General features: G+C 50.2%; 2 protein-coding genes across 5 annotated transcripts in view; both read right to left on the bottom strand.

Moving 5' to 3' along the window:
- Positions 1-5414: 5414 nt before the first annotated feature.
- SMIM12 (small integral membrane protein 12) lies at positions 5415-9700 on the bottom strand. 3 transcript variants are annotated; one of them, XM_081485185.1, is made up of 3 exons: positions 9621-9700; positions 6429-6523; positions 5415-6350 (listed from the first exon to the last, which is right to left on the bottom strand). In XM_081485185.1, exon 3 carries the CDS (start codon positions 6343-6345, stop codon positions 6067-6069), a length of 279 nt encoding a protein of 92 aa, XP_081341311.1. In that variant the 5' UTR covers positions 6346-6350; positions 6429-6523; positions 9621-9700; the 3' UTR covers positions 5415-6066. The 3 variants fall into 3 exon arrangements, with proteins under 3 accessions (XP_081341311.1, XP_081341310.1, XP_081341312.1); XM_081485184.1 differs by lacking the exon at positions 6429-6523; XM_081485186.1 differs by lacking the exons at positions 6429-6523; positions 9621-9700 and adding an exon at positions 9384-9430.
- An 8051-nt stretch (positions 9701-17751) lies between these two features.
- DLGAP3 (DLG associated protein 3) overlaps positions 17752-24287 on the bottom strand; it is a 62237-nt gene continuing 55701 nt past the window's right edge. For both annotated transcript variants that reach the window (XM_081489044.1, XM_081489043.1), the window contains 4 exons: positions 20785-21275; positions 19750-19841; positions 19349-19492; positions 17752-18644 (listed from right to left, as the gene is read on the bottom strand). In XM_081489044.1, the coding sequence (XP_081345170.1) occupies positions 18426-18644; positions 19349-19492; positions 19750-19841; positions 20785-21275 (946 nt within the window). In that variant the 3' untranslated portion in view covers positions 17752-18425. The remainder of the gene's footprint in view (positions 18645-19348; positions 19493-19749; positions 19842-20784; positions 21276-24287) is intronic.

Raw genomic sequence — 24287 nt, 5'->3', positions numbered from 1 at the left:
AAGCCATGGAGGTCTTTAAGGAGGGACCCTATCAGATTTGTGTTTGAGAGAGAAAATGCTGGCAGGAACGGGAAGAATTTTCAGGAAGAGACCAAAAGTTTAGGCCAGAGGTGATGAGGGCAGGGAAGCGAGATGAAGAAAACAGATAAAAGAAGAGAAACCACCCCAGGTGGGTGGGGTGGGGACGGGGCGGGAGGGTCAGAACCCAGCTGAGTAACAGGAGAAAGGAGACGGAATCTATGCTAAACACTGCGCTGGTATTTCACAAACACTACGTCTTCATCCCCACTGTACAGATGATGCTTAGGGAAGCTGAAGTGACTTCCCTGGTCACACAACTAGATTACACAGTTAAGCTTCAAACCCATGTCAATGCCTTTAACCATCATACAAATCAGGACACAGAGATACATAGTGAGATGTTTCAGAGAATGATCTGGAGCCTGGGGGGGCAGGAATTCATAACTAGAGACAGATATCTGGGAGTCTTCAAGGTAGATCAGCAGGTGGCTGAAGGCACAGGTGAGGCTGAAACTGTCCGGCAAGAAAACAAACATGGATGAAGCTGGAAGAACACTCATGGTTAGGAGAACAGGAGGAGGCAATGGCAGAAGAGACAGTTGGAAAAGGACACGGAGGTGGTGGTGATATCAAGACAGAATTCCATGAAGAGTGCCGGACACTGTGACTAGGGATGGACACCAGATTTGCAATCGTAAAGGCTTTTAGCCAAACTGGCTTCACCACTGTAGCGGTGGAGGAAGAAAGCAAGCAGCAAGGGTCAAGAGGGATGCAGGGATGGGGCCGGGGAGGCTGGTTTATTTAAAAAAAAAAAAAAAAGTGACCTTGAAGGTTGCATCTGAAACCATACATGGAGACTGCCAGGCCACATGGTTACATAAAATTCCCCCGCTGCGCTAAGCAGCTCAGGCCCGGAACCAAACAGAAATGGACAGTGGAGCTGGGGTTGGAAGTGGAACAGGGGCAGTGGAGAGAGGTGTAAGGAAGCAAAGGACTTGGACTCTTCTTGAGAGAAGAACTGCCCTTTCTGGGACTCCAGTAAACATGTTTAAAAATATCAAAAATATGTGGAGGACCCATTTGGAATTTTTAAACAAAAAACAAAGCCAAGGTTTATCCCTGCACTAAGAAGGATTTGAAAAACAGATAACCAATGTTAACAAACTCAATTCAAAAGGAATAAAACAGCTTTTAAGTACATACAGAGGATAAGATGGTTGGATAGCATCACCAACTCAATGGATATGAGCTTGAGTGAACTCTGGGAGTTGATGAGGGACAGGGAGGCCTGGTGTGCTGTGGTCCATGGGGTCGCAAAGGGTCGGACACGACTGAGTGACTGAACTGACTGAAGCACATCAAGGTACCCATGGAACAGGATGCAAAATGATACACACTAATCATTAATAATGTCTCTTTACTCTTAAAGCTGATTCCCCCGTGACTTCTCCTTAGCAGACTTTCGAGAGACTGTTCAGGAAAAGCACAGAGGAGCATTTATGTCTATTCCATTATCAGACTGGCTGCCATCCCGATTCGATAAAAGGGGGATTTTACCGGGATACATCAGCACTCGCCTGTTTCTGAAGCTCTAAGCTGGTTTCTCACTCTTTTTACACTACAACAGGGAAGAGAGCAGTATCCCCATCCTTCCGAGGCCAGCAGAGGTGAAGGTCACACTGTTCTCATACCTCCAAGTCCAAGGATCCCTGTTCCATCCATCCTGAGGGGTGACACTCTCGGGTGATCCCCCACACCTTGCTCCCCACTTCTCGTCTCTGACTTTGAGACGGCGCTGATGTGACCATTACTTAGCAACACAGGTCGAAGCCTGCACTCCCCTAGCCAGCCTGGTTCTGGGACAAGTCAGACTTTCCTGTGAAACACTCCCCAAGAAGCCCTGGGCCACCAGACCTATAAGGGAGGGTCCCGGGATCATTCTCCCAGCTACAGCTGCTTGCTCTCTCCTCCTGATCCCAGCTCACCAGGATCACAAGTATACACAGAACTCTTTTCCTTGCAAAAATCTAAAGCGGCCAACATTTACTGAGCACCTACCTAATGTCATAGACTCTGCTAAGAACTTCATATATGATATCTTAGCTTTGCAACAACCCAGCAAAAACAGGTCTTCTTATTCCTGTTTTACAGATAACTGACACCTGAAGCTCAGAAAGGCTGTCATTCAGCTAGCAGTTGAGGCCGTATCATACATCTGTCGAACTCGACGATCCACTTTATTTTCACTGTACCACCCGGCCCTGGCTCACCATTCTACAAGTGCCCAGAGACCCATGGCAGAGTGGAAAAGGAAAGGTGAGACAAGGCACGAGCAAGCCTCTTCGTTTTCACTGCCTGGTTCCCAAGTGACTCTGGGGAGTCTAATCTCATGGTGTTTCGCTCAGTTGACAGCCTCATCAGCCTGGGCCCTGGCAAGCTGGCAGGGGTCAGAGGGCCCCCGGCTGGCTTGTCCTGGCAGCTGCCCAGCTGACTTGCGCTAACATAGCAACAGGCACAGGAAAGGCAAGAGAGAGAGTGGAAAAGCACCAGACACCAGGCTCCTGGGGACAGAGAAGTGATCCCTGATGTGCTCAGACGGGGTAATGCTGCTGTAAAGCCACCACTGGGCTTCCCTGGTGGCTCAGTGGTAAAGCATCTGCCTGCCAGTGCAGAAGATGCCAGTTCGATCCCTGGGTCGGGAAGATCACCTGGAGAAGGAAATGGCTACCCACTCCAAACATTCTTGCCTGAAAAATCCCATGGACAAAGGAGCCTGGTGGGACACAGTCCACGGAGCCACAAAGAGTCAGACACAACTAGTGACTAAACAGCAACAAAGCCACCACTGTTACTCGGGGTGGGGAGGCAAACCCCATGTACATCCACTTACTAATACGTTTCAGGGAATCAGAGAGTGTGGGAGAAAACCAGTCTGTGCCTTGGTTGGTCCCAACAAGTCTGGCCCACCTTTGCCAAATCCACGGGAAGCCTGCTGCTTGGGACTTCCCTAGTAGTCTAGTGGTTAAGACTTCCCCTTCCAACGTAGGAGGAGTGGGTTCGATCCCTAGTTGGGTGCCAAGATCCCACGTGCCTCATGGGCAAAAAAACAAAACATAAAACAGAAGTAATACTGTAACACATTCCAAAAAAGACTTTTAAAAATGGTCCACATCAAAACAAAAAACAACATCCTGCTGCCTAACATTACCTGAGCAGAGGCAAGAAAGCAGGCACTATCTCAGAGCCCCACAGCAGCAGTAGAGCTCAGCCAGCCTGTGGGAAAGCAAGAGCCAGCTGGGAATATTAATAGACTTGCTACAGGCAGAAATTCAGTGAGGGCAAGCCCTCCGAAATAAAATTACTTAAAGGGGGCACAAAGTGAGACTAGAAAAAGGGAGCAACTTGGATTTCCAAGGACAGGGCTTCCTCTGCCAGGCACTGGAAGGAGGTATAGCAGGGCCGGCAGGGTTATTCTAAAACATCTGGAAACCCAAAAATGTCGTTATCCGTGGGAAAATGTTTTTGGTGTTATTTCTGTTATGTTTTGTCCTCCAATGTTTTGCTTAGGCTGATATTAAACTACGTATGTGCAGGATGCCCAAAAGTGTTTCAAGGGAAACCGCTCCTGGGATCTCATATTTGCCACAGTTGTTAGATGATCGCTTAAAAATAAAGCTCATCTCTTAGATTTCATTAGAACCTGAGGGGCAGCTTGACAGGTGGCAAACTGGCAGCCACCAGGTCTAATTAACCCTATGGGTATGCGAGCGTACTTAGAATTTTTTTAAAAAATAAACTGTCAACATTGAAAAATCAGAAGTTTTCATACCAAAAAAAATGCACAAAAATCTGAATTTTTAATATCTTTTAGAAAAAAACAGATAAAGATCTGGTATCTCTGGCCAAGCAGCACAAACTGGAAGAAGCTGCACAGCCACTGCCCGCTTCAGGCAGGCCTGTGCTCCCTAGCGCCTGCCCTAGCCTCTCATTTAAGACATCTCACTGACCCCTACAGGCCTGAGTGTTGGTCCGGTGAAGGGATCCCAGGGTTGGTGGTACTCAGGACTGCCACAGGGGGGCAGCACTGGCCTGATGATGAGGCCCGTGTCAGCCCCAGCCCCTAACCAGACGGACCTTAGCACATCCTCTCAGAACCAGAAACCTCATCCTTTTTTCAGCAGCAGATCCTGCTATCCCACGTTCCCCATCAAATTTACTCCCTGAGAAGCAACAGCAGTTCATCTCAACATTCCCACCAGGCTTTGGCAACTGATGGCGAAGTCACCGACTTGACTTGCCCCCTCCTTCGCTGGCTACCGTCTTCTGCATCCCCTGCTCCCGCTAAGCCACAGCCAGAACCCCACGTGTTCAGGAGTCCTACCTTCACCCACCTGTTAACACCATCAGGCCTCAGATCCTGAGGTAAGAAGCAGCGCAAACGCCCTCCCCCTTTTAAGGAAGTTCATTCTTCATCAAACACACTAATTGCCTTTGCTCACTCAGGGTGATCAATTGACTTCATGAGGCAACAGGTCTGCTCTGTGCTCTCACCCTCTCCAACCTCACTGACATCTTTAGTGGCAGCATTCAGTATAAGCTCCAACTGTCCTTCAGGACAGTTATTATGACGTTCAGTTATTATGCATTAAGACCCTTATTCATCCCACTTCATCCAGAATGCCATTGACTGTTCCTACCCCTTTCCTGTATTCCAAAATGCAGGAAAAGCCTCATATAAGATACTCTTGGCAGTATTTCTGAGTGAACAACCAGAAACAACCCAAATGGCCAGCAATAGGGAAATAAATTAAAAAAACAAACTATGCTATAGTCCCACTTGATGGGCAACTGAAAACAATTAGGATTACGAAGACCATGTGGTAAGATGGGAAAGCGATTCTTATATGAAACACTATGTAAAAAGGGAATATAAAATTACATGTACAGTACTGATAAGTATTAACGTCAACTAGGCCAAGAATTAGTGAAAATACCAAAATGCTACCTTTGTATCTGTAATAGAGCCCTCAGAGTGTGGGTAACCATTTTTCAAACCCCCTACCAAATATTATGTATATATACTACTTTTTATGTGTGCATTTGAGTATGAAGTTGGAAAATTTGATGTTAATTGTCAAGCTCCCTGGTCTACTCTACTTTAGACTTTGAAAGTCTATAAGCCTCTTGTTATCATGATACAAAGGCCCATGGGAACCTGGGCCTCCAGGACTCACCGTCTCCAGGATCCAATGCAACCACACTAGTAAAACAAAGCTCCAAGGCCCTGAAGTCCTTAGTTAAAGGCCAATGTTCTCCTACCTGGAGATGTCTGCACTTAACATAACTCCTAAGGAGACCCCAAACACCACCTGGAAGATAGGATTAGATCAAAATGGTTCTCAGACGCCACTTTAATCAAGTTTTGCACTATACAGTAATGGGGAGGGGGGTGAAAGATGGTGATTGTTTTCAAGCTAATTCACCTGCGCCAAGGCGAACAGTCTGGGCTCCCAAGAACAGAAAAAGGCGTTCCTTCCCAGGGGAATCCCCTCCCTGAGCTGCCAGGACAGGATTTCAGAGAGAATGAGCACAAAGGACAGGGCAAGCTAGTTTAGAGAGCCAGGTAGATCCGTGAACTCTTGCCAGTGCAAACTGGAACTAGGCATGAGGTAACCCATCACCCCAATCTCAGCCACTCTCACTTGAGGCCAAACTGCCTCCCCACCAGGACTGACAGCCGGTGTTCGTAACTCTCCCCCCAAGCGGTGCGCCCAGCAGCGCAGAAGCCCAGGCAGTTGTGGCCACCATCCAGCTGAGGCAACCTTCAGGCCAGAATCCTCACAGGCCTTCCTCTTCACTGGCCCCTCCGCTTCCAGTGTGTCTGCCTCGCCATGGCCGAGCAGCCAGTATGTGTGTGGCTGTGGGGGGTGGAGGGGGCCAGAAGCAGCAATGATGCAAATCCGATATGGGTTCTGGGGCTGGGTCAACGTGGTGGCAGGACCAGCCATGGCCCGTGGAAGGCCCCATAGGGCCCTGGGTCCTCCATTAGCTCTTCTCCGGGCGGTTTCTGTTCAGGACGGCTTTAGGAGCAAATTCCAGCTTGTCCTTAAGGCTCACCACCTGGGTGTGGTCCTTGCCTAGCAGCTCATCCAGCTTGCGGTCCTCCCGGCGCTCTGAGATGCTCTTCTCCTCCTCCACAGGCTGTGGATCCTTCCCCCTGATAAACCATTCCAGGTGGTAGCCCACAGCCCCGACCACGAAGGCCACGGGAAAGGTGACATAGGGAGCGTAGGTGCGCACCACGGTCCAAAGCACAGGCCACATGACATCTGCAGGAGAGCACAAGGCCATTAGGGAGAAGCAGCACCCTCCCTGCCAAGGACAACCCGCCAGGGCTCTCTGCTTACCAGGCGGCCGGGCACGACGCACTGAGCATCCACCCCATGCAGAGCAATGCAAGAGGGCACCCCACTTTATGCAACAGTGGGGTCCCTGAAACGATCTAGGCAATGTCAGAAGATTCCATTGTTAGGGAAGAGGGAGAAAGTCTATGTTATGGACTACACTCTGACAGTTACGCAACCAGGTATGGCAGTGTTCCCCACAAGAGACCCTCTGCGCCTTACCTAATAAAGCTTCAAGCCTGCTGTTGACCCCAGGCCCTCCCTGCACAGTTTGCCAACGTTTCAAGAGTTGGTAAGAGCCTTCCTCTGTGCTATACAATTTGTCCATCAGCAGAGCTAGCCACCCCTTCCCCACCACACACAATTCCGCCGTGAGTCTCCTGTCCTTTGCCCCACGTAAAGAAGAGGAGCATATTTAGGCAGCCAAATCCATTACCCAATCAGTCTGGATTTTAGGTAAAGAGATAATGCTGTTTTCCTATTCTGAACCTGAATTTCCTGACTAGACGAACCTCTACAAACCTGCTGGCCAAACCCCTTTCAAAATACACTCTCTTTAACCAAAGCCATATCCTCATATTTACACAATAAGCTCTTAAAAAATATCACCAACCCATTATACATTCTCTGGACACACTAGAACTTGAAAATGAAAATTCTATGATTTTTTTGTTTGTTTTAAACTACTGTACAGAACTTCCCTGGTGATCCAGTGGTTAAGACTCCATGCTCCCAGTGCAGGGGGCCTGGGTACGCTTCCTGGCCAGGGAACTATATCCCACACATGGCAACTAAGAGTTCAAATGCCACCAATTAGAGATTCTGCTTGCCACAACTGAGACAGCGCACAGCCAAATAAATAGCAGTTGATAAAGAATCTGCCAATGCAGGAGACCTGGGTTCAATCCCTGGGCCAGGAAGATCCCCTGGAGAAGGAAATGGCAACCCACTCCAGTATTCTTGCATGAAGAATTCCATGGACAGAGGAGCCTAGCAGGCTACAGTCCATGGAGTTGCAAAGAGTCAGACACTACTCAGTGACTAACACTTTCACTTTTTTTTTTTCAGAAAACAAAACACAACACTGTACAAGCCATGGCAGAAAAACAAAGAAGGGGAATTGCCCTCGAGTTTCCAGAAATGAAGACAACGCCAAAATAATGTAAAAACACACACAGTGGGTCACCCTCATGACCATTCAGTCCCAAATGATTATTATTAACAATTATCAAGGACTACTCACAATTATCATGATAGTGATAGCTCCATTTATTGTGCACCAAGTGCCAGACCTTGGGGTAAGCACTTTATATATACAATCTCCCCTAATACACATGTCCACTCTGTGATAGATGGCATTACCAGACGGTTAAGTAATGTGCCCAAAAGTCTCAACTGAAATATCATTCCTTTTGTACCCCTGTAGGTGTTTCTCCAGCTCGCCTGTCTCTGGTCTACCTCACCAAAGATCAGATGACTCTCTCCCTCTCTCTTTGGTTCCAATCCTCTTTGGAGGAATCCCAGAATTTTGTGGACCTGAGATTATAATTTTGTGGACCATCACCAGGGAAAAAACTGCAGGAACAGCTCTGAGGTTGCGTTCTGAGTCCCCGTCTTAGCACCAGGCACTATGCCGGACAATTCACACACTAGTCATCACCTGACCTTCACAGGTGAAGATCACCTCTGTAAGGAAGGAATTCCTAGTCCAGATTTTTGTTGAAGGCCACAAAGACTCAGGAACATAACCTTAACTTGCCCAAGATCACCAGAAATGACAGAGCCACTAATTGGAACCCAGGCCTCTCCATCTTCAACACCTATGTTCCTTCACCTGGAAAGAACACACTGCAAACAGGTGTATGTGTGTGTGAGTGCACAGTTCGCTCCACTCAGTCCTGTCCGCCTCTTTGTGACCCCACAGACTGGCTTCTGTCCAAATGTTGGTCTTGAAGAGAGCTTCCTGCAATTCTTCCCCATCAACTTGGCACTTCACTACCCAGAAGAGCTTCTCTTTTTGAAAACTCTAAGATTTGTGATACACTCAGAGATTTGTGAAATGATAAGGCACCCCTGAAGAATCTCAAACCTAACGCTTCTTCATTTACTTTCCTATCTTGTAAGCAAGTCCTCTGTGAGTAAACACTGTCCCTGAACAGCAACTCTCCGCACAGATTACCAACTTGTCTTAAAATATATGAAGTATGAGTACACTATGTTTTTCTCTATCATACGCAGCCCAAGGTCTCCCTCTGTGGTTCACATTCTAATCATCCCCAAATAACTTGATCCATTCATTTATTCAACACTTAGAACCACTTTGTCTGTGTCGCACATTGGGCTGGCCTACCCCATTTGTGTGCATTTCTCAAAACACTTTGCGGTCCAAAAGGGCAAGGCCCATGTTTGTGCGTTCCCACTGTGGCCTTTCCATCCCCCATCCTTCCCACCCCGTCCGGCATTAAATGCTCAAAAAGTCTGGTGAATGAATGAGCAACTGGCTTGTGCAAAACCACCGCAGTCATTCAACCACCCACCCTCAAAAGGCGGCAGGAACACAGCAGGTGTCTTTGCTGATCACAGGAAGCTAGATACTCTAACAAGTCATCCCTACGGGGTCAAAACGAGAGGCAAAAGTGTCTGGCAAATCCCGTGAGGCCTATTTCCAGCCCCGCATAGAGGGAGTCTGAGCGGGTTGCCGGGAAACCCGCCCTTGTGCCGGGGGCCCTGGAGGCCCAATGAGATGAGAAACTGCACTCGGGAGATTTGAGAACCGCTAACAAGGGCAAAGGAGACCAGGCTAGGTGGAAAAATCAATGTTGACCTTCACTGAGACCGGTCCAGGGATGAGAGCGCAAGGAGGTGAGGGTCCAAGGGTCTGCCCTTCGCCCTTCTCTGGGTTCCCGGTCCCCGGCCCCTGTCCCACCACGCTCACAACCTCGTCGGCTCCATGCTCACCCACGTGCCTAAGGCCAAGAAGCCCTGGCCGATAAGTGTTCGTAGGGCGCTCAGACTCTCACGCCCGGGGAAGAGAGGGGGGCCATCTCTGCTTCTCAGGCCTGGTCAGGGCCCGAGCCGACGCTAGCTATCACCCCTCCCCTAACTCAGAGGTCAAGGCCACGAGGCGCCACCACAGCTACGGGCGGCCCGGCAGCAGCTCCGGAGGAGGGACCGCCTGCCTGGACGCGTGCTCACCTGCGCGAAAGTCCGCTCACCACCGTCCGGACCCCGCCCTCCAACAGAGCGCCGGGAGCCCGGACACCGCCTCTCCCAGCGGCCCGCGGGGCCTAGCCCGGGGACCCGCCCACTGGCGCCGGCTCTCTCGGAGCGCAGGGATTGGCTGAAAGGACTGGGGAAGCTAGGCGCCCGCAACCGGCCGCGCCGAGCTGAGCTGCGTACAGCGCCCCCTTCCGGCCAGGAGGTTTCTCAGTGACGTCACCACGGGCTTTCGGTAGGAGAAAGGCTTCAACTGATGTTGACTAGGCGGCTCCTAAGACTTTGGTCTGGGCACAGAAAAATAAAAAACATGACCCTTGACCTCAAGAAGGTCTCAGCAGAGTAACATCGAGAACTCTTAAAAACTATTCCGATCTGGGCTAGCTTTCTAGCCGTGTGACATTGGGAAAAGTGTGACATTCAGCCGTGTGACTGAGCCTCCTTTTCCTCTTATACATAGACGCAATAACACCTATTTCACAGGATGTTGTGAGAGTTGATGAGATAATGTATGCAAAGTGCTCTGCTGGCACATTGCAAGCAGGGAAATAAATGACACTACTGTTAGCATCAGTTCAGTTCAGTCGCTCAGTCATGTCCGACTCTGCAACTCCGTGGACCACAGCAAGCCAGGCCTCCCTGTCCATCACCAACTCCCGGAGCCTACTCAAACTCATCTCCATTGAGTCTGTGATGCCATCCAACCGTCTCATCCTCTGTCGTCCCCTTCTCCTCCTGCCCTCAATCTTTCCCAGCATCAGGGTCTTTTCAAATGAGTCAGCTCTTCACATCAGGTGGCCAAAGTATTGGAGTTTCAGCTTCAACATCAGTCCTTCCAATGAACACCCAGGACTGATCTCCTTTAGGATGGACTGGTTGGATCTCTTTGTAGTCCAAGGGACCCTCAAGAGTCTTCTCCAACACCACAGTTCAAAAGCATCAATTCTTCGGCGCTCAGCTTTCTTTACAGTCCAACTCTCACATCCATGCGTGACTAATGGAAAAACTGTAGCCTTGACTAGACGGACCTTTGTTGGCAAAGTAATGTCTCTGCTTTTTAATATGCTATCTAGGTTGGTTGTAACTTTCCTTCCAAGGAGTAAGCATCTTTTAATTTCATGGCTGCAGTCACCATCTGCAGTGATTTTGGAGCCCCCCAAAATAAAGTCAGCCACTCTTTCCAGTGTTTCCCCATCTATTTCCCATGAAGTGATGGGACCGGATGCCATGATCTTAGTTTTCTGGATGTTGAGCTTTAAGCCAGCTTCTTCACTCTCCTCTCTCACAGCAGTTAAAATACAGTCACATCTAATCTTACTTGGCTCCCCAGGTGCAGGTACTCACTCCCTCCTCCGAGTGCCCCCTGTGGCCTGTACGGATGGCTATTTTATAACATATAGAAGGAAAAAAAAAAAAAACAGAGTGTAGGCTTCATAACACCCCAACTAGCTCTGCGTCACCACTCATGTGATGTAGCAGTAACACATACTAAACCCCTCCACTTCCCCCGCTAGAGACCACTGTTTCACACCTCCATGCCTTTATTTACACTTCTTCATCTACCTGGAATGCCCTTCCCACCTTTCTTTACCAAAGTAGCTCTGGCTTGTTTTTCAAGCTTAAAGGACACCTTGGTAGGAAGCCTCCTAGGTTGCATTATCCGGTTAGATCCCCTTCCTATATGATCTCAAAGATCTCAATGCTAAGTTCTGACAATGGGGGAGGAGAAAAAGGAACTGATATAGAATAAAGAAAGGTGTAGGAAACCAGGGACTTCCCTGGTGGTGCTGTGGCTAAGACTCTGTGCTCCCAATGCAGGGGGCCCAGGTTTGATCCTCAGTCAGGGAACTAGCTCCCACATGCTGCAACTGAACTATCCCTGAAGCCACAATGATGATCAAAGATCCCGTGCTGCAACTAAGACCCAGAACAGCCAAGTAAATAATTTTTGAAAAAGAAATATATAGGAAACCACTATTAGCAGAAAGTGTTCACTAATTGAATATGTAGAGAGAAGAACACTATGACAAACCTAGACAGCATATTAAAATGCAGACATATCACTTTGCCAACAAACGTTCGTCTAGTCAAAGCTATGTTTTTTTTCCAGTAGTCGTGTACGGATGTGAGAGTTGGACCATAAAGAAAGCTGAGCGCCGAAGAATTGATGCATTTGAACTGTGATGGTGGAGACGACTCTTGAGAGTCCCTTGGACTGCAAGGAGATCCAACCAGTCCATCCTAAAGGAACTCAGTCCTGAATATTCATTGGAAGGACTGATGCTGAAGCTGAAACTCTCAATACTTTGGCCACCTAATGTGAACTGACTCATTGGAAAAGACCTTGATGCTGGCAAAGATTGAGAGCAGGAGAAGAAGCGGGTGAAAGAGGATGAGATGGTTAGATGGTACCGCTGACTCCATGGACATGAGTTTGAGCAAACTTTGGGAGATAGTGGAGGACAGAGGAATCTGGCATGCTGCAGTTCAGGGGGCTGCAAAGAGTTGGACATGACTTAGCGCTGAACAACAACAACAGAAAAGGGAACAGAATTGCCTACAATGACAAGCCTTCTGTCAGCCAATTAACATGTGCGAGGCAATGGGGATGCAAAAGTAACTGGGACCATCTTTTCCCTCAGGAGTTGTCTGACTAATGTGGAAGCAGAAGGGTCTCAAAAATGTCAAGAGAGTGTGCAAAATGTGATGACAGGAGTGTGCACAAGCAGCACAGACAGGAAGAATCAGGGAAGACTCCCCAGAGGAACCTTGAGTCTCAAATGCTGGCGGGCAGTTCTGTTGCCTGAGAACTGAGTGGGGCTCCAGGACACAGATTTAGGAATCAGAGAGTTGTAGGTCCAAATGCTGGCGCTGCTGCCTGCTAATCTCAGAAAATCTGTTCACCCATTGTTAAAAAAAAAAAAAAAAAAAGACAAAGAGAGACTTTCCTGGTAGTCTAGTGGTTAAGATTTCACCTTCGGGGGTTGGGGGGGAGCATGTGCAGTTTTGATTCCTGATTGCGTAAGATCCCACATGCTCTCTGTCAAAATGGATAAAAAAAACCAAACAGAAACAACATTGTAACAAATTCAATAAAGACTTTAAAATTGGTCCACATCAAAAAAAAAAAAATCTTAATTAAAAAAAAAAATCCCTGGGCTGGGAAGATGCCCTGGAGAAGGGAAAGGCTACCCACTCCAGTACTCTGGCCTGTAGAATTCCATGGACTATATAGTCCATGGGGTCACGGAGAGTCAGACACGACTGAGCGACTTTCACACTTTCACACACTTCACTTTCAGCTCCTCCTAAGCGCTGGGTAATTGGTCACCCATATGTTTTGCTTTCACTTTATGTTTAGTATTCCTCAAATTCAGGCCTCCTTCTGCAATGTCCTATGTCCATTTATGGCATTATTTAGTAAGCCAAAAGCTCGACTGACATTTTCAAGGCCTCTTCATCTTTGCAGATCCAGTTTACAGCACCTAGGCTTCCTCAATGTCTCTCAAATTCAACATCATCCCTTACCTGGACCACCTTGGCAACTCCTTCAGTGGTCTCCCTGCCTTCCATTGTCTCCTTCAGTCCATTTCTTTCAAACACTTAAATAAAACCATGAAATCTCCAGCTTACGCTCATGGGTCCCTTCCGGCCACATCTTTATTTCCTCTCTACCCCTGTCCTGCCTGTCACCTCTCTCCAGTCTCTGCTCTTCATATCGTCTACTACACACGTACTGTTCCATGCCTTTGCCTAAGTGGGTCCATTTGCCTGAAATGAATGTCTTCCCTTTTCATCCCTGACTGCAAAACTCTAATTCATCCTGATCCTGCAAGACCCAGTTCAAAAGGCCTCTCTTGCAGGAAGCGTTCCCAGACTTTCCGGCTGTTAGAGGCTCCCTCCTCTGGTCTCTTCAGCCCCCTGGGTGAATAGGCCTCCTTTTGTACCATAACTTTGTGTTTATGTGACTCACTAAGCCAGATGGGGGCAACTCAAGGACTGGATCTAATCCTTCATGTGTCCATGGAGCCCAGCACAGCTACCTGGGCCACAATACCCTAAGGAGATTCCTCCCGTCAGCTCCTCCATCAGCCCCACACGGGGAGATTTTAGACATCACGTCTGCAGCGGGATGCCTGCACAGTTTCAGATGCTGCCTGTCCTCTGCCATCCACTCCCATATACCTCTTGGTCCCAGCAAGCCTGGCCTAGTTTCTGGGAAAACATGCAGACTCATAAAAAGCTGTATAATGTAGAGGGTTAAACTTAGACTCACCCATTTCCTGGCTTCTTGATTTGGGGTAAGTTGTTAAACCTCTCCAAGCCTTGGTTTTTTCATCTGTAGAATGGAGCTGATAACAATACCTGCCTCAGAGGATTGCTCTGAGTATTATCTAGTTCAAACTTCACCCAGGTCCCCACTTTCAAACCTCAGGATGGTAAAGTCACTCAGCCAATGTCTCTCTTGGCAAGTCTGGGGATAACAGACTTATGAGCAGTTCTAGGTGAAATTTGAGAGAGTCAAACAATTTTAGTGTTCCCAAACCTGGCCAGCATCAGAATCACCTCATTTGTTAAAAACTTATCCGAGGGCAAAGATTCTATTCACTTTGTCTTGCACATGAGCCCCCTTCACCCCTCTGGATAGAGGACCTCTTGCTTTTCAGGTGGTCTTGCAAACCAGCCTGTAAAATATCTGCTCATGTCACTCTCCTGTTCAAAACCCTTCCGTGGCTCCCGATGGCCCTCGGGACCCAGGCTCATCTTCCTCAAATTGACCCAAAAGCCCAGCATGATCAAGCCTCTGCACTCCCAATGCCTCTTTCTCCTCCAGGCTTCTGCACAGCTTTCTCTGATCTTGTACATTCTTCACAGCCCTCTTTCAGGGGCTAATACCTAGTCATCTTTCCAGCACTCACCCTTATAATGTAACTGCTTGCTTACTTATCTATTTTTCCCATATAGCTGCTAGCACCATAAGAGTAGAAACTTGTTCAGGGCTATCTTGCCAGTGATGGACAGGGCCAACCGTGGTTCTTGATAAATATTTGCTGAATAAATGAATGAGAAGAGCTGGCTAGTCCAGAGTGGCCCAGGAGAGCAGCCAACCCCTTGGGAAGGTTCTTCCTCCTGCCTCAAGGTGACACGTCAGCCTGAGGACTGGAAAGATGACATTGTGGGTAGCAGCTGCCATCTTTTTTCCAGGCTCAAAAGGCTGTAGAGCTAAAAGCTCAGGACTGATATTGGACAGACTTGGGACTACGCTCTTAGCTCTGCCTGTGACTTTGGCCTGAACACTTGACCTCTCCTAAGCTTCAGCTTTCTCATCTGTTATAAGATTGAGCTACATTCATGTAAAGCACTCACATCTTGCCTGACCCACAGCAAGCATTCAATAAACATTAGGTTTGGGATGCCACTTAGCTTCCCAGGAAAGTTCTGTTCTCTCTTTTGTTCCCCATCAATTGCATAGGAACCTGGAATGTTAGATCCATGAATCAGGGCAAATTGGAAGTGGTCAAACAGGAGATGACAAGAGTGAACATCGACATTCTAGGAATCAGTGAAATAAGATGGACTGGAATGGGTGAATTTAACTCAGATGACCATTCAGGTTATGACCTAAATCAAATCCCTTATGACTATACAGTAGAAGTGAGAAATAGATTTAAAGGACTAGATCTGATAGACAGAATACCTGATGAACTATGGATGGAGGTTCGTGACATTGTACAGGAGACAGGAAACAAGACTATCCCCAAGAAAAAGAAATGCAAAAAAACAAAATGGCTGTCTGAGGAGGACTTACAAATAGCTGTGAAAAGACGGGAAGCAAAAAGCAAAGGAGAAAAGGAAAGATACACCCATTTGAATGCAGAGTTCCAAAGAATAGCAAGGAGAGAAAAGAAAGCCTTCCTCAGCGATCAATGCAAAGGAATAGAGGAAAACAATAGAATGGGAAAGACTAGAGATCTTTTCAAGAAAATTAGAGATACCAAGGGAACATTTCATGCAAAGATGGGCTCAATAAAGGACAGAAATAGTAGGGACCTAACAGAAGCAGAAGATATTAAGAAGAGGTGGCAAGGATACACAGAAGAATTATACAAAAAAGTACTTCATGACCCAGACAATCACGATGGTGTGATCACACCTAGAGCCAGACATCCTGGAATGTGAAATCAAGTGGGCCTTAGAAAGCATCACTATGAACAAAGCTAGTGGAGGTGATGGAATTCCAGTTGAGCTATTTCAAATCCTAAAAGATGACGCTGTGAAAGTGCTGCACTCAATATGCCAGCAAATATGGAAAACTCAGCAGTGGCCATAGGACTGGAAAAGGTCAGTTTTCATTCCAATCCCAAAGAAAGGCAATGGCAAAGAATGCTCAAACTACCGCACAATTGCACTCACCTCACACACTAGTAAAGTAATGCTTAAAATTCTCCAAACCAGGCTTCAGCAATACGTGAACCGTGAACTTCCACATGTTCAAGCTTTTAGAAAAGACAGAGGAACCAGAGATCAAATTGCCAACATCTGCTGGATGATCGAAAAAGCAAGTGAGTACCAGAAAAACATCTATTTCTGCTTCATTGACTATGCCAAAGCCTTTGACTGTGTGGATCACAATAAACTGTGGAAAATTCTGAAAGAGATGGGAATACCAGACCACCTGACTTGCCTCTTGAGAAACCTGTATGCAGGTCAGGAAGCAACAGTTAGAACTGGACATGGAACAACAGACTGGTTCCAAATAGGAAAAGGAGTATGTCAAGGCTGTATATTGTCACCCTGCTTATTTAACTTATATGCAGAGTACATCATGAGAAACGCTGGGCTGGAGGAAGTACAAGCTGGAATCAAGATTGCTGGGAGAAATCTCAGTAACCTCAGATATGCAGATGACACCACCCTTATGGCAGAAAGTGAAGAAGAACTAAAGAGCCTCTTGATGAAAGTGAAAGTGGAGAGTGAAAAGGTTGGCTTAAAGCTCAACATTCAGAAAACTAAGATCATGACATCCAGTCCCATCACTTCATGGCAGATAGATGGGGAAACAGTGGAAACAGTGGCTGACTTTACTTTTTTGGGCTCCCAAATCACTGCAAATGGTGACTGCAGCCATGAAATTAAAAGACGCTTACTCCTTGGAAGGAAAGTTATGACCAACCTAGATAGCACATGAAAAAGCAGAGACATTAGTTTGCCAACAAAGGTCTGTCTCGTCAAGGCTGTGGTTTTTCCAGTGGTCATGTATGGATGTGAGAGTTGGACTATAAAGAAAGCTGAGCGCCGAAGAATTGATGCTTTTGAACTGTGGTGTTGGAGAAGACTCTTGAGAGTCCCTTGGACTGCAAGAAGATCCAACTAGTCCATCCTAAAGGAGATCAGTCCTGGGTGTTCATTGGAAAGACTGATATTGAAGCTGAAACTCCAATACTTTGGCCACCTGATGCGAAGAGTTGACTCACTGGAAAAGACCCTGATGCTGGGAAAGATTGAGGGCAGGAGAAGGGGACGACAGAGGATGAGATGGTTGGATGGCATCATCGACTCGATAGACATGGGTTTGGGTGGACTCGGGGAGTTAGTGATGAACAAGGAGGCCTGGTGTGCTGAGGTTCATGGGGTCGCAAAGAGTCGGACACGACTGAGCGACTGAACCAAACTGAATGTGCCCATGCACTGGAGGCATCACAAAATGTGACGGCACAGAATTGAACAGTTTTCCGGAGCAGAGAGAACACTGGCTTTTTAGGGAAAAGAACACCAATATTTGTTCATGTCGAAGAACAGCAGACGTTTATGAAGCACACGCTTCCCTCGGGAGGGGAGTTGGGGGGAAGCCCAGGGAACTGGAAGGCTTAAAGGAAACCAGACTGAACTAGAAGGAGGTGGAAGGCTGGCCTCTCCACCCCCACCCCAGCCCCTCTAGGAGGGTCCTTGTGTCGCCACCAGGCGGCCGAACCCCCTTTCCCCCAGCTGGCCCATGAAACCCTGCTCTCCCCAGATCGAGAACGTGGGCTCAGTCGGGCCTCCCCCACCACCTCCTCCCACGCACGCACGCGCGGAAGTGGCTTCTTCTGGAGAGAGCAGCTGGCTCAAGTGCAGTTCTGCCGTTTTATTTTTCCTGGGATACTCAAGGGGATGTGGGAACAGCCACAGGTGTGGTGAGGGGAAGCCCCCATCTCCCCTCCCCAGCAGCTGGGGAAAGGGGAGAGGCCCAGGTGCCCTGGTCCTGGGTTGGTCCAGCCACTGTGGTCCCTGGGCCCGGTGGGCTGAGGGCTCAGGGGAGAGCCCCCGGGAGGGTGGGGCGGGCTCCTAGGCGGGGTTCGGGATTCTTCATAAAAAGCCACGAAGCTTGATTTCCCCACGAAGCCCAGCCCCGCGGGGTGGGGAGGGGGGTGGGGAGAGGGGGGACGCAGAGCCCAGATGGGGGACCCGGCCCGGCCTGGCCCGTGGGGGGTGGGGGGTGAGGGCAATGGCAGAGATGGTGCCCGTGGGGAGGAGGTGGGGACGAAGCGTCGGACCTCGAGGAAGAGGGGTCCCGGTGGGGGCACAGGGCGGAGAGGCACGGCCCCCAGCCCAGCCCGGGCGCCTTCGCGTGGGGTCAGGAAGGTAAAAAACCCACGAGCGCCTGACGGGCAGGAGGGGCCGGGGCGTGCGGTGCCGGCGGGGCGGGCGCACGGGGCGGCCCGCGTTCACAGTGACCTCGACGCTGGGTGTACAGTACGGGTAGAAAACCGCGGGCCCGGGCCCGGGCTGGGCGGGCCGGGCCGGTCACAGCCTGGTCTGGGCCTCGGGGATGTAGATCTCGATGCTGTCGGCGCTCTCGGTGGCCGAGCTGTGGCGGAAGGAGGCGGCGCGCTTGGCCGCCAGGAGCCGCTTGCGCGCTTCCTGCCGCTGCCGGTCCACCGAGTCCAGGGAGCGCTCCTTCACCGGCACACCCCGGCCCCGCGAGGGCTTCTTTGGTATCGGCGGAGGGACCTTCTTCTCCTCCTGCCGACAAAGGCGCGGCGCTTAGCTTGGGGGCGGGGTCCCGGCCGACTCCCCACCTCGCTCCCGCGCGCCCCGAGGGGTTCACAGCGCACACCTCTGACTCGTGAGCCAGGCTCTCGAGAGCGCGTGTGGGCCCCCCCGAAATCCCAGGGGTGCCGGTTCTGCCAAGGTCAAACCCACATTTTTCATCTTTAAAAAAGAGGTGGACTCGTGCGCCCCCTGGTGAAGCCGTGTTCCACCTCTCGCATCAGAGAGAGGGTTCGCTCCCTCTCGGGGAGTGGATGCCCTCCCTCCAGACCCAGGCGGAGTGCAGCTCCCCTGACCCGGGCGAGGCAATGGGGGTTCACATTCCAAGCTGCTAGGCCCCATCTCTATGAAGGTCTAGTGAGATGAGGGCTGAAGGTCCCCTCGGTGCCTAGAGCCAAGCTGAGGGCAGTCTGCCATTCTGGCTCCCTCAGACTACAGCTGGAGCCACCAAAGAAAGGGGTTCTTGCAGCTCAGGCAGTGATGAGATGGTTCTTGCCTTGGAACCAGTTAGCGGGCAGTGACCCAGAGGGTGGACGTAGAGGGTCACCATCAGCTTTCCAGGGCTGCCTTGGCTGCCCAGGGTCTCTTCTCCTGCCTTCCTCTCCCCCCGCCCACACTCTCTGGGGAAGAGCATTTCCCAGGGTCTGGACTCTTGGCTTGAAGGGACCTCCCCCCACCTTAGGCTCCAGGAGTTTCCAGCTGTTGGCCTTGAGTTGCTGTAGCTCCAGGAACTTGAGGGTCACATCCTCGATAGAGAGCTGCAGGAGGTCCCAGAAACCCGCCAGGTCCTGGAAGGTGGGCACAGGGAACGCAGTGGGGTCCTGCAGTGGAAGGAGTCAGAGCGGAGGCAGCCAGTCAGACGGGCCTGAGTCCCAGCCAGGACCCGAGAAAGCCCCACCCCACCCTCACTGTCCAGTTCAATCTGGGAGAATGGAGTGGGGACTGGGAGGCAGGGAGACAAGAGCCTAGACCTCTCCATCATGGGCACAAACACCTGTTCTCACTTCCAGATATCCATAGGCTCTGGTCATCTACCAGGTACACACACCTGGTGGGCTCTATGCCCATGAGCACTCACCATGCTTTGCTGACACAGCCGGAAGAACTGCTGAACCTTTTGGGACAGGAGAAGTTGTGTGCTGCCCACGGCACTGCGGATTTTCTCCAGGACTGGAGAGCAAAAGGAGATGGGGGAGGGGAATGATGCCTCTCCTTCCTCTGCCTCCAGGAAGTCTGCCCAGGATGACTCTGACCCTTCTTCTTATCTGGCACCATCTGTCTCCTCTGGCCCCTCCCCATCCCATATACTCAAGATCCTAACAAGCAATTCCTGCCCCACTTCACCAAGAAGACTGACTCCCCAGACACTGATGTTTCTTCCATCGTACGATCTACATTTCTTGACTGGTTATCCTCCTGTGTCCTCTTCCCTCCCATGTCAGAGGACAGATGGAAATCAGCACCAGTCCAGCCCTACAGCCTTAGCCAGCCAGGCTCTAGCTCAGTGATGCCTCGCTGGCAGAACTTTGTCACCCATCAGTGTGTGAGTCCTTGGCTCACTGAGAATTACCAAATAATGAATTACCAAATTACCAAATGTCCCTGACTCATTTTCTAGTCAGGATCCTATCAACTTGGGGGTTCAGCGGTAAACCGTTGTCTCCCCTCACACTGGACCTGCAGGCCCCTCTGGCACAGCTATGTCTTCCTGGCTGAGTCTCCTCCCAGGCCGCAGACAAGAGCTGACCTGAACACTGCCTCCCCCTCTGCCTGAAGTCCGGCTCTCACACCTGGATCAGACCTGGATTCCCAGCCAGCCCAGGTGGGAATAGGGGCTCCTGGAATCTCCATGACCTTGGGCTGGTAGCCATCCCCTAGAAAGCCCAGCCCTTTCACCCGCTCACTTTCCCCAGTCCCAGCTCTGGCCTCTGAAGCTGCTTGTGCTTCCTTCCAGGAGCTCCCGGCACACTGCCAGTGGGAGCCACCAAGGCCTGGGGTCACGCCGCCAAACTGTGAGAAAGGCACAGTCACGCCCAAGGTCCTCTCCTATGCCACTGCGGTCCCGGCCACCGCCAGCCACCATGCCTCGGGCGCACAGAGTCCCCGCACTCACTCTCCTCCGGCAGCTCATAGTCCTCCGCCTCGCGCTCCATCTGCTGGCACCAGTGCTCCAGCTTCTCCACCTCCGCCCTCAGCATCTTGATGAACCACTCACCATCCCGTGGGCAGGGAGACGTGCGCCCTGAGTCCGGGAGGCTACGTGAGCCGCGCTCCATCCAGGAGTCGCGGCGCCCGGACCCGGGGCCGGGGGTAGGGGCAGGGGCAGGGGCAGGGCCGGGCGACCCATCGGTGGCCGGCGGCTCGTACGGCAGTGGGTAGCCCTCGCGGTAGGCCCACTGGCCCTGCGTGTGGACCGTGCGGAAGACTGAGTAGGTGGGGGCCCGGGGCCCGGGCTGGGGCTCAGAGGCGTGCCTCTGGAAGGAACGTCCGAACTGCAGGGCCTTGTCTTCTGTGGCCACGGTGGCCAGGCCGGCCAGGCCCTCCAGCTCCAGGTCAGCCTGCACGCCGGCTGTCACACTGTTGGAGCGCTTGAACCTCGCCCGCCTGGTGAGAGAGGTGGTGGTCATCTCTGCCCCTGCCCAGTCTCACCCCAGCCCTCACCTGCACCCCAGGCCAAAAGGACAAGGAATGAGACAGGAAACCTACAAAGTGATGGACAGTCATCCACCACCTTTAAATGTATCAGTCCTCGCCATGGGTGAGCACATAATATACCTACCTGTTGCACCGGTTCTGGACAGGGGTGATATTCAAAACATTAAACCATTTATACTCGATGGGCAGAACAGAGTCTGGCATATACCAATCAGACAGACACAGCCAAAGTGCCAGGGCATCATCCTGCAGAAGCTGGGTTGACGGGTGGACCAGAGGGGCCCGAGGGTCCAGGGTGGTGGCTCTTCGCCACAAGCACAGAAATATTTCAGCATTTTAACACTGTGTCTTTGCTAATTTATACCAGTTGTATGGGTATGTCCTTAGCTCTATGGAGAGACAAATCAGCTATGGCCCAGAGAGGCCCATGGTCACCCAGCTGCGAAACAGCAGAGCCAGAATGTGGACCCAGGGCTCCCATGCTCCACATCCCAAGAACTCCCCACCACACCAGCTGCTAGAACATCAGGAACAACTGTCTTAGAGCAGCTGGGAGAAGGGGGGTGGGCTACAGTTGGGAGGACTTCTCCTCTAGGGACCCCATGGCTCAGCACAGAGCCTGGCCAGACAGTCAGCCGGTGCTAAGAGAGCTGAATTAAGTTGTTGACAGGAATGACACAGGGCCTGGAAATTTCTTGTCTTTGAGTTAATAATATGCAAATCTTATGCAAAACAGTCAATTGGCCTTGTTCTCCCCTGCCCCCCCCCCCCCCGACTGAGTTCAGTCAGAGTAGGGAGTCTTTTCTATGAAGAAGTCACTTTTCCCTAGGGGCATGAGGTTGGGGTCAGACAACACTTAAAGAAGTGCGAGTCAGGAGATGAGGGGGTGGCAGGGAGAGATGGATAGAAGTTTGCGGTCTGGAAATTCAAGGAGCATGCAAGAAAAGCCCATGTGTCCTAAGCTACCTCCACTCTCATGGTCAAAAGAAAAAGGGGGTTGGGAGCTAGGTTTAGGGGCTCCTCTAGCTTCCGAGGAGACACCCACAACCCCCACAACTTCAGCCTTCCTCTTGCTGCCCAGGCCTTCTTTCCCTGCCTGCTTTGCCTGCCTGCTTCCCTCCAGCTGGCAGGCTGCCTGCTGGGAGCCTGTTGCCATAGAAACCAGGCCCGGAAGGATGCGGCAGGACCCAGGAAAGAGAGATGCACTCATGTGCAGTCTCCAGCCAGCCCTATGTCCCAACCCCCACCCAGAGAGAGAGAAAGCAAGAACATATCCACATTGCTTCCCACATGGTCTTCACCTTGCTGCCTGCCCTGTCTTGTCCTGGTCAGGATTTGCATCGTTCTTACCCTGACTACTGGATCAGCCTCCTTTTAGACACTACTGCCTCCACTCAGTATAGCAGAGAAGAGCACAGGAGTAGAAGGCAGACCTGAGTTCTAATGCTGGCCTTGATGCTATGTGCCTTTGGGAAGTCACTCACGCTCCACCTGGACCATCTAGTACACGTGTGTGTGTGTGTGTGTGTGTGTGTGTGTGTGTGTGTATAAAATACATTATATGGTATATATGAATATATATTACATACATACACACATATTTGATATAAAATGATAGGAATGGACCAGTACCACTGCCAAGGCACCTCCTTTCTCTAAAATTATACTTTGCAGGTGGGGGATGAGTGTAATAGGCGAGGGAGATTAAGAGGGACAAACTTCCAGCTACAAAATATTATAAATAACTCACAGAGGTGAAATATACAGCATGAGTAATATGGTCAATACTATTGTAGTAACTTTAAACTTATGGTGACAGAAGGTAACTAGACTTATCGTGGTGACCACTGCAATATATATATATATATAGTGTATGGAAATACTGAATTTTTGCACCTGGCACTGCACAGCATTGTAGGTCAATTATACTTCAATAAAAAATAATAAAATAATTTTTAAATAAAATAAAATTATAATTTTAAAAATTATATCTTATCCAATTATACCTATGCATATTTTAGGATCTGGGGCCCAAATTTCCCTCACCAAGGCACAAGGGATCTTTATTCTGGCATGCAGGATCTTTAGTTGTGGCATGAGAACTCGGTTGCAGCATGTGGGATCTTTTAATAGTTCCCTGACCAAGGATCGAACCTGGGCCCCCGGCATGGGGAATGCAGAGTCTTAGCCACTGGACCACCGGGGAAGTCCCTGGAGTAGTCTTTTGAAGCTGACCTCTGCCCAACTCATTCCCCTGCTCAAAACCCTTTCATGGCTCCCCATTACCAACAAGATAGAGTCTAGGCTTCCTGTGCTGACAATTTACTCTGGATGCAGTTCTCTCTGATCTCATCCTGCTTGCACCCTCTTTGCTCCCCGAGTAGATTCTCGTGGCCCTGACTTTAGCCTCTGAATTTGCTATTCCCCCACGTGAAAGGGTCTTCCTCCTCCTCACTCCCTGTCGGTTCCCTGCTCAAGTCCCCGCTTCTTCTGTGAGCCTTCCCTAGACCATCCTCAGCACCATTCCTCTCTCAGCTGTCTTCTTGCACATGGAGGCAGTCCCACTCTTCAGGGCTTCCCAGGTGGCTCAGTGGGTAAAGAATCTGCCTACAGTTCAGGAGACACAGGTTCCATCCCTGGGTCAGGAAAAACCCTGGAGAAAGGCATGGTAACTCACTTCAGTATTCTTGCCTGGGGAATCCCAAGGACAGAGCAGCCTGCCAGGCTACAGTCCGTAGGGTGGCAAAGAGTCAGACACAACTGCGCACTCAGGCATGCCACTGTTTGGTTACATTGTTCTGTTTCTGGTGAGAGTTTTGTGTGGCTAACTGAACTGTCAGGATACCCTTTGGCTTCCTTTGAATATTTTTGTGCTTTGAGCTCCAGTTAGTCTCTGGCTTCTTCAGTGCTCCAGCAATTGCAAACCACACTGGGAAAGGTGGGGCTTGCCCCAGTAAATAC

This window comes from Giraffa tippelskirchi, chromosome 5 (assembly GCF_054371585.1).
Source record: "Giraffa tippelskirchi isolate mGirTip1 chromosome 5, T2T-mGirTip1v1.2.pri, whole genome shotgun sequence".
In the NCBI taxonomy this organism is placed as follows: domain Eukaryota; kingdom Metazoa; phylum Chordata; class Mammalia; order Artiodactyla; family Giraffidae; genus Giraffa; species Giraffa tippelskirchi.
This window is presented reverse-complemented; position numbering and strand designations above follow the sequence as displayed.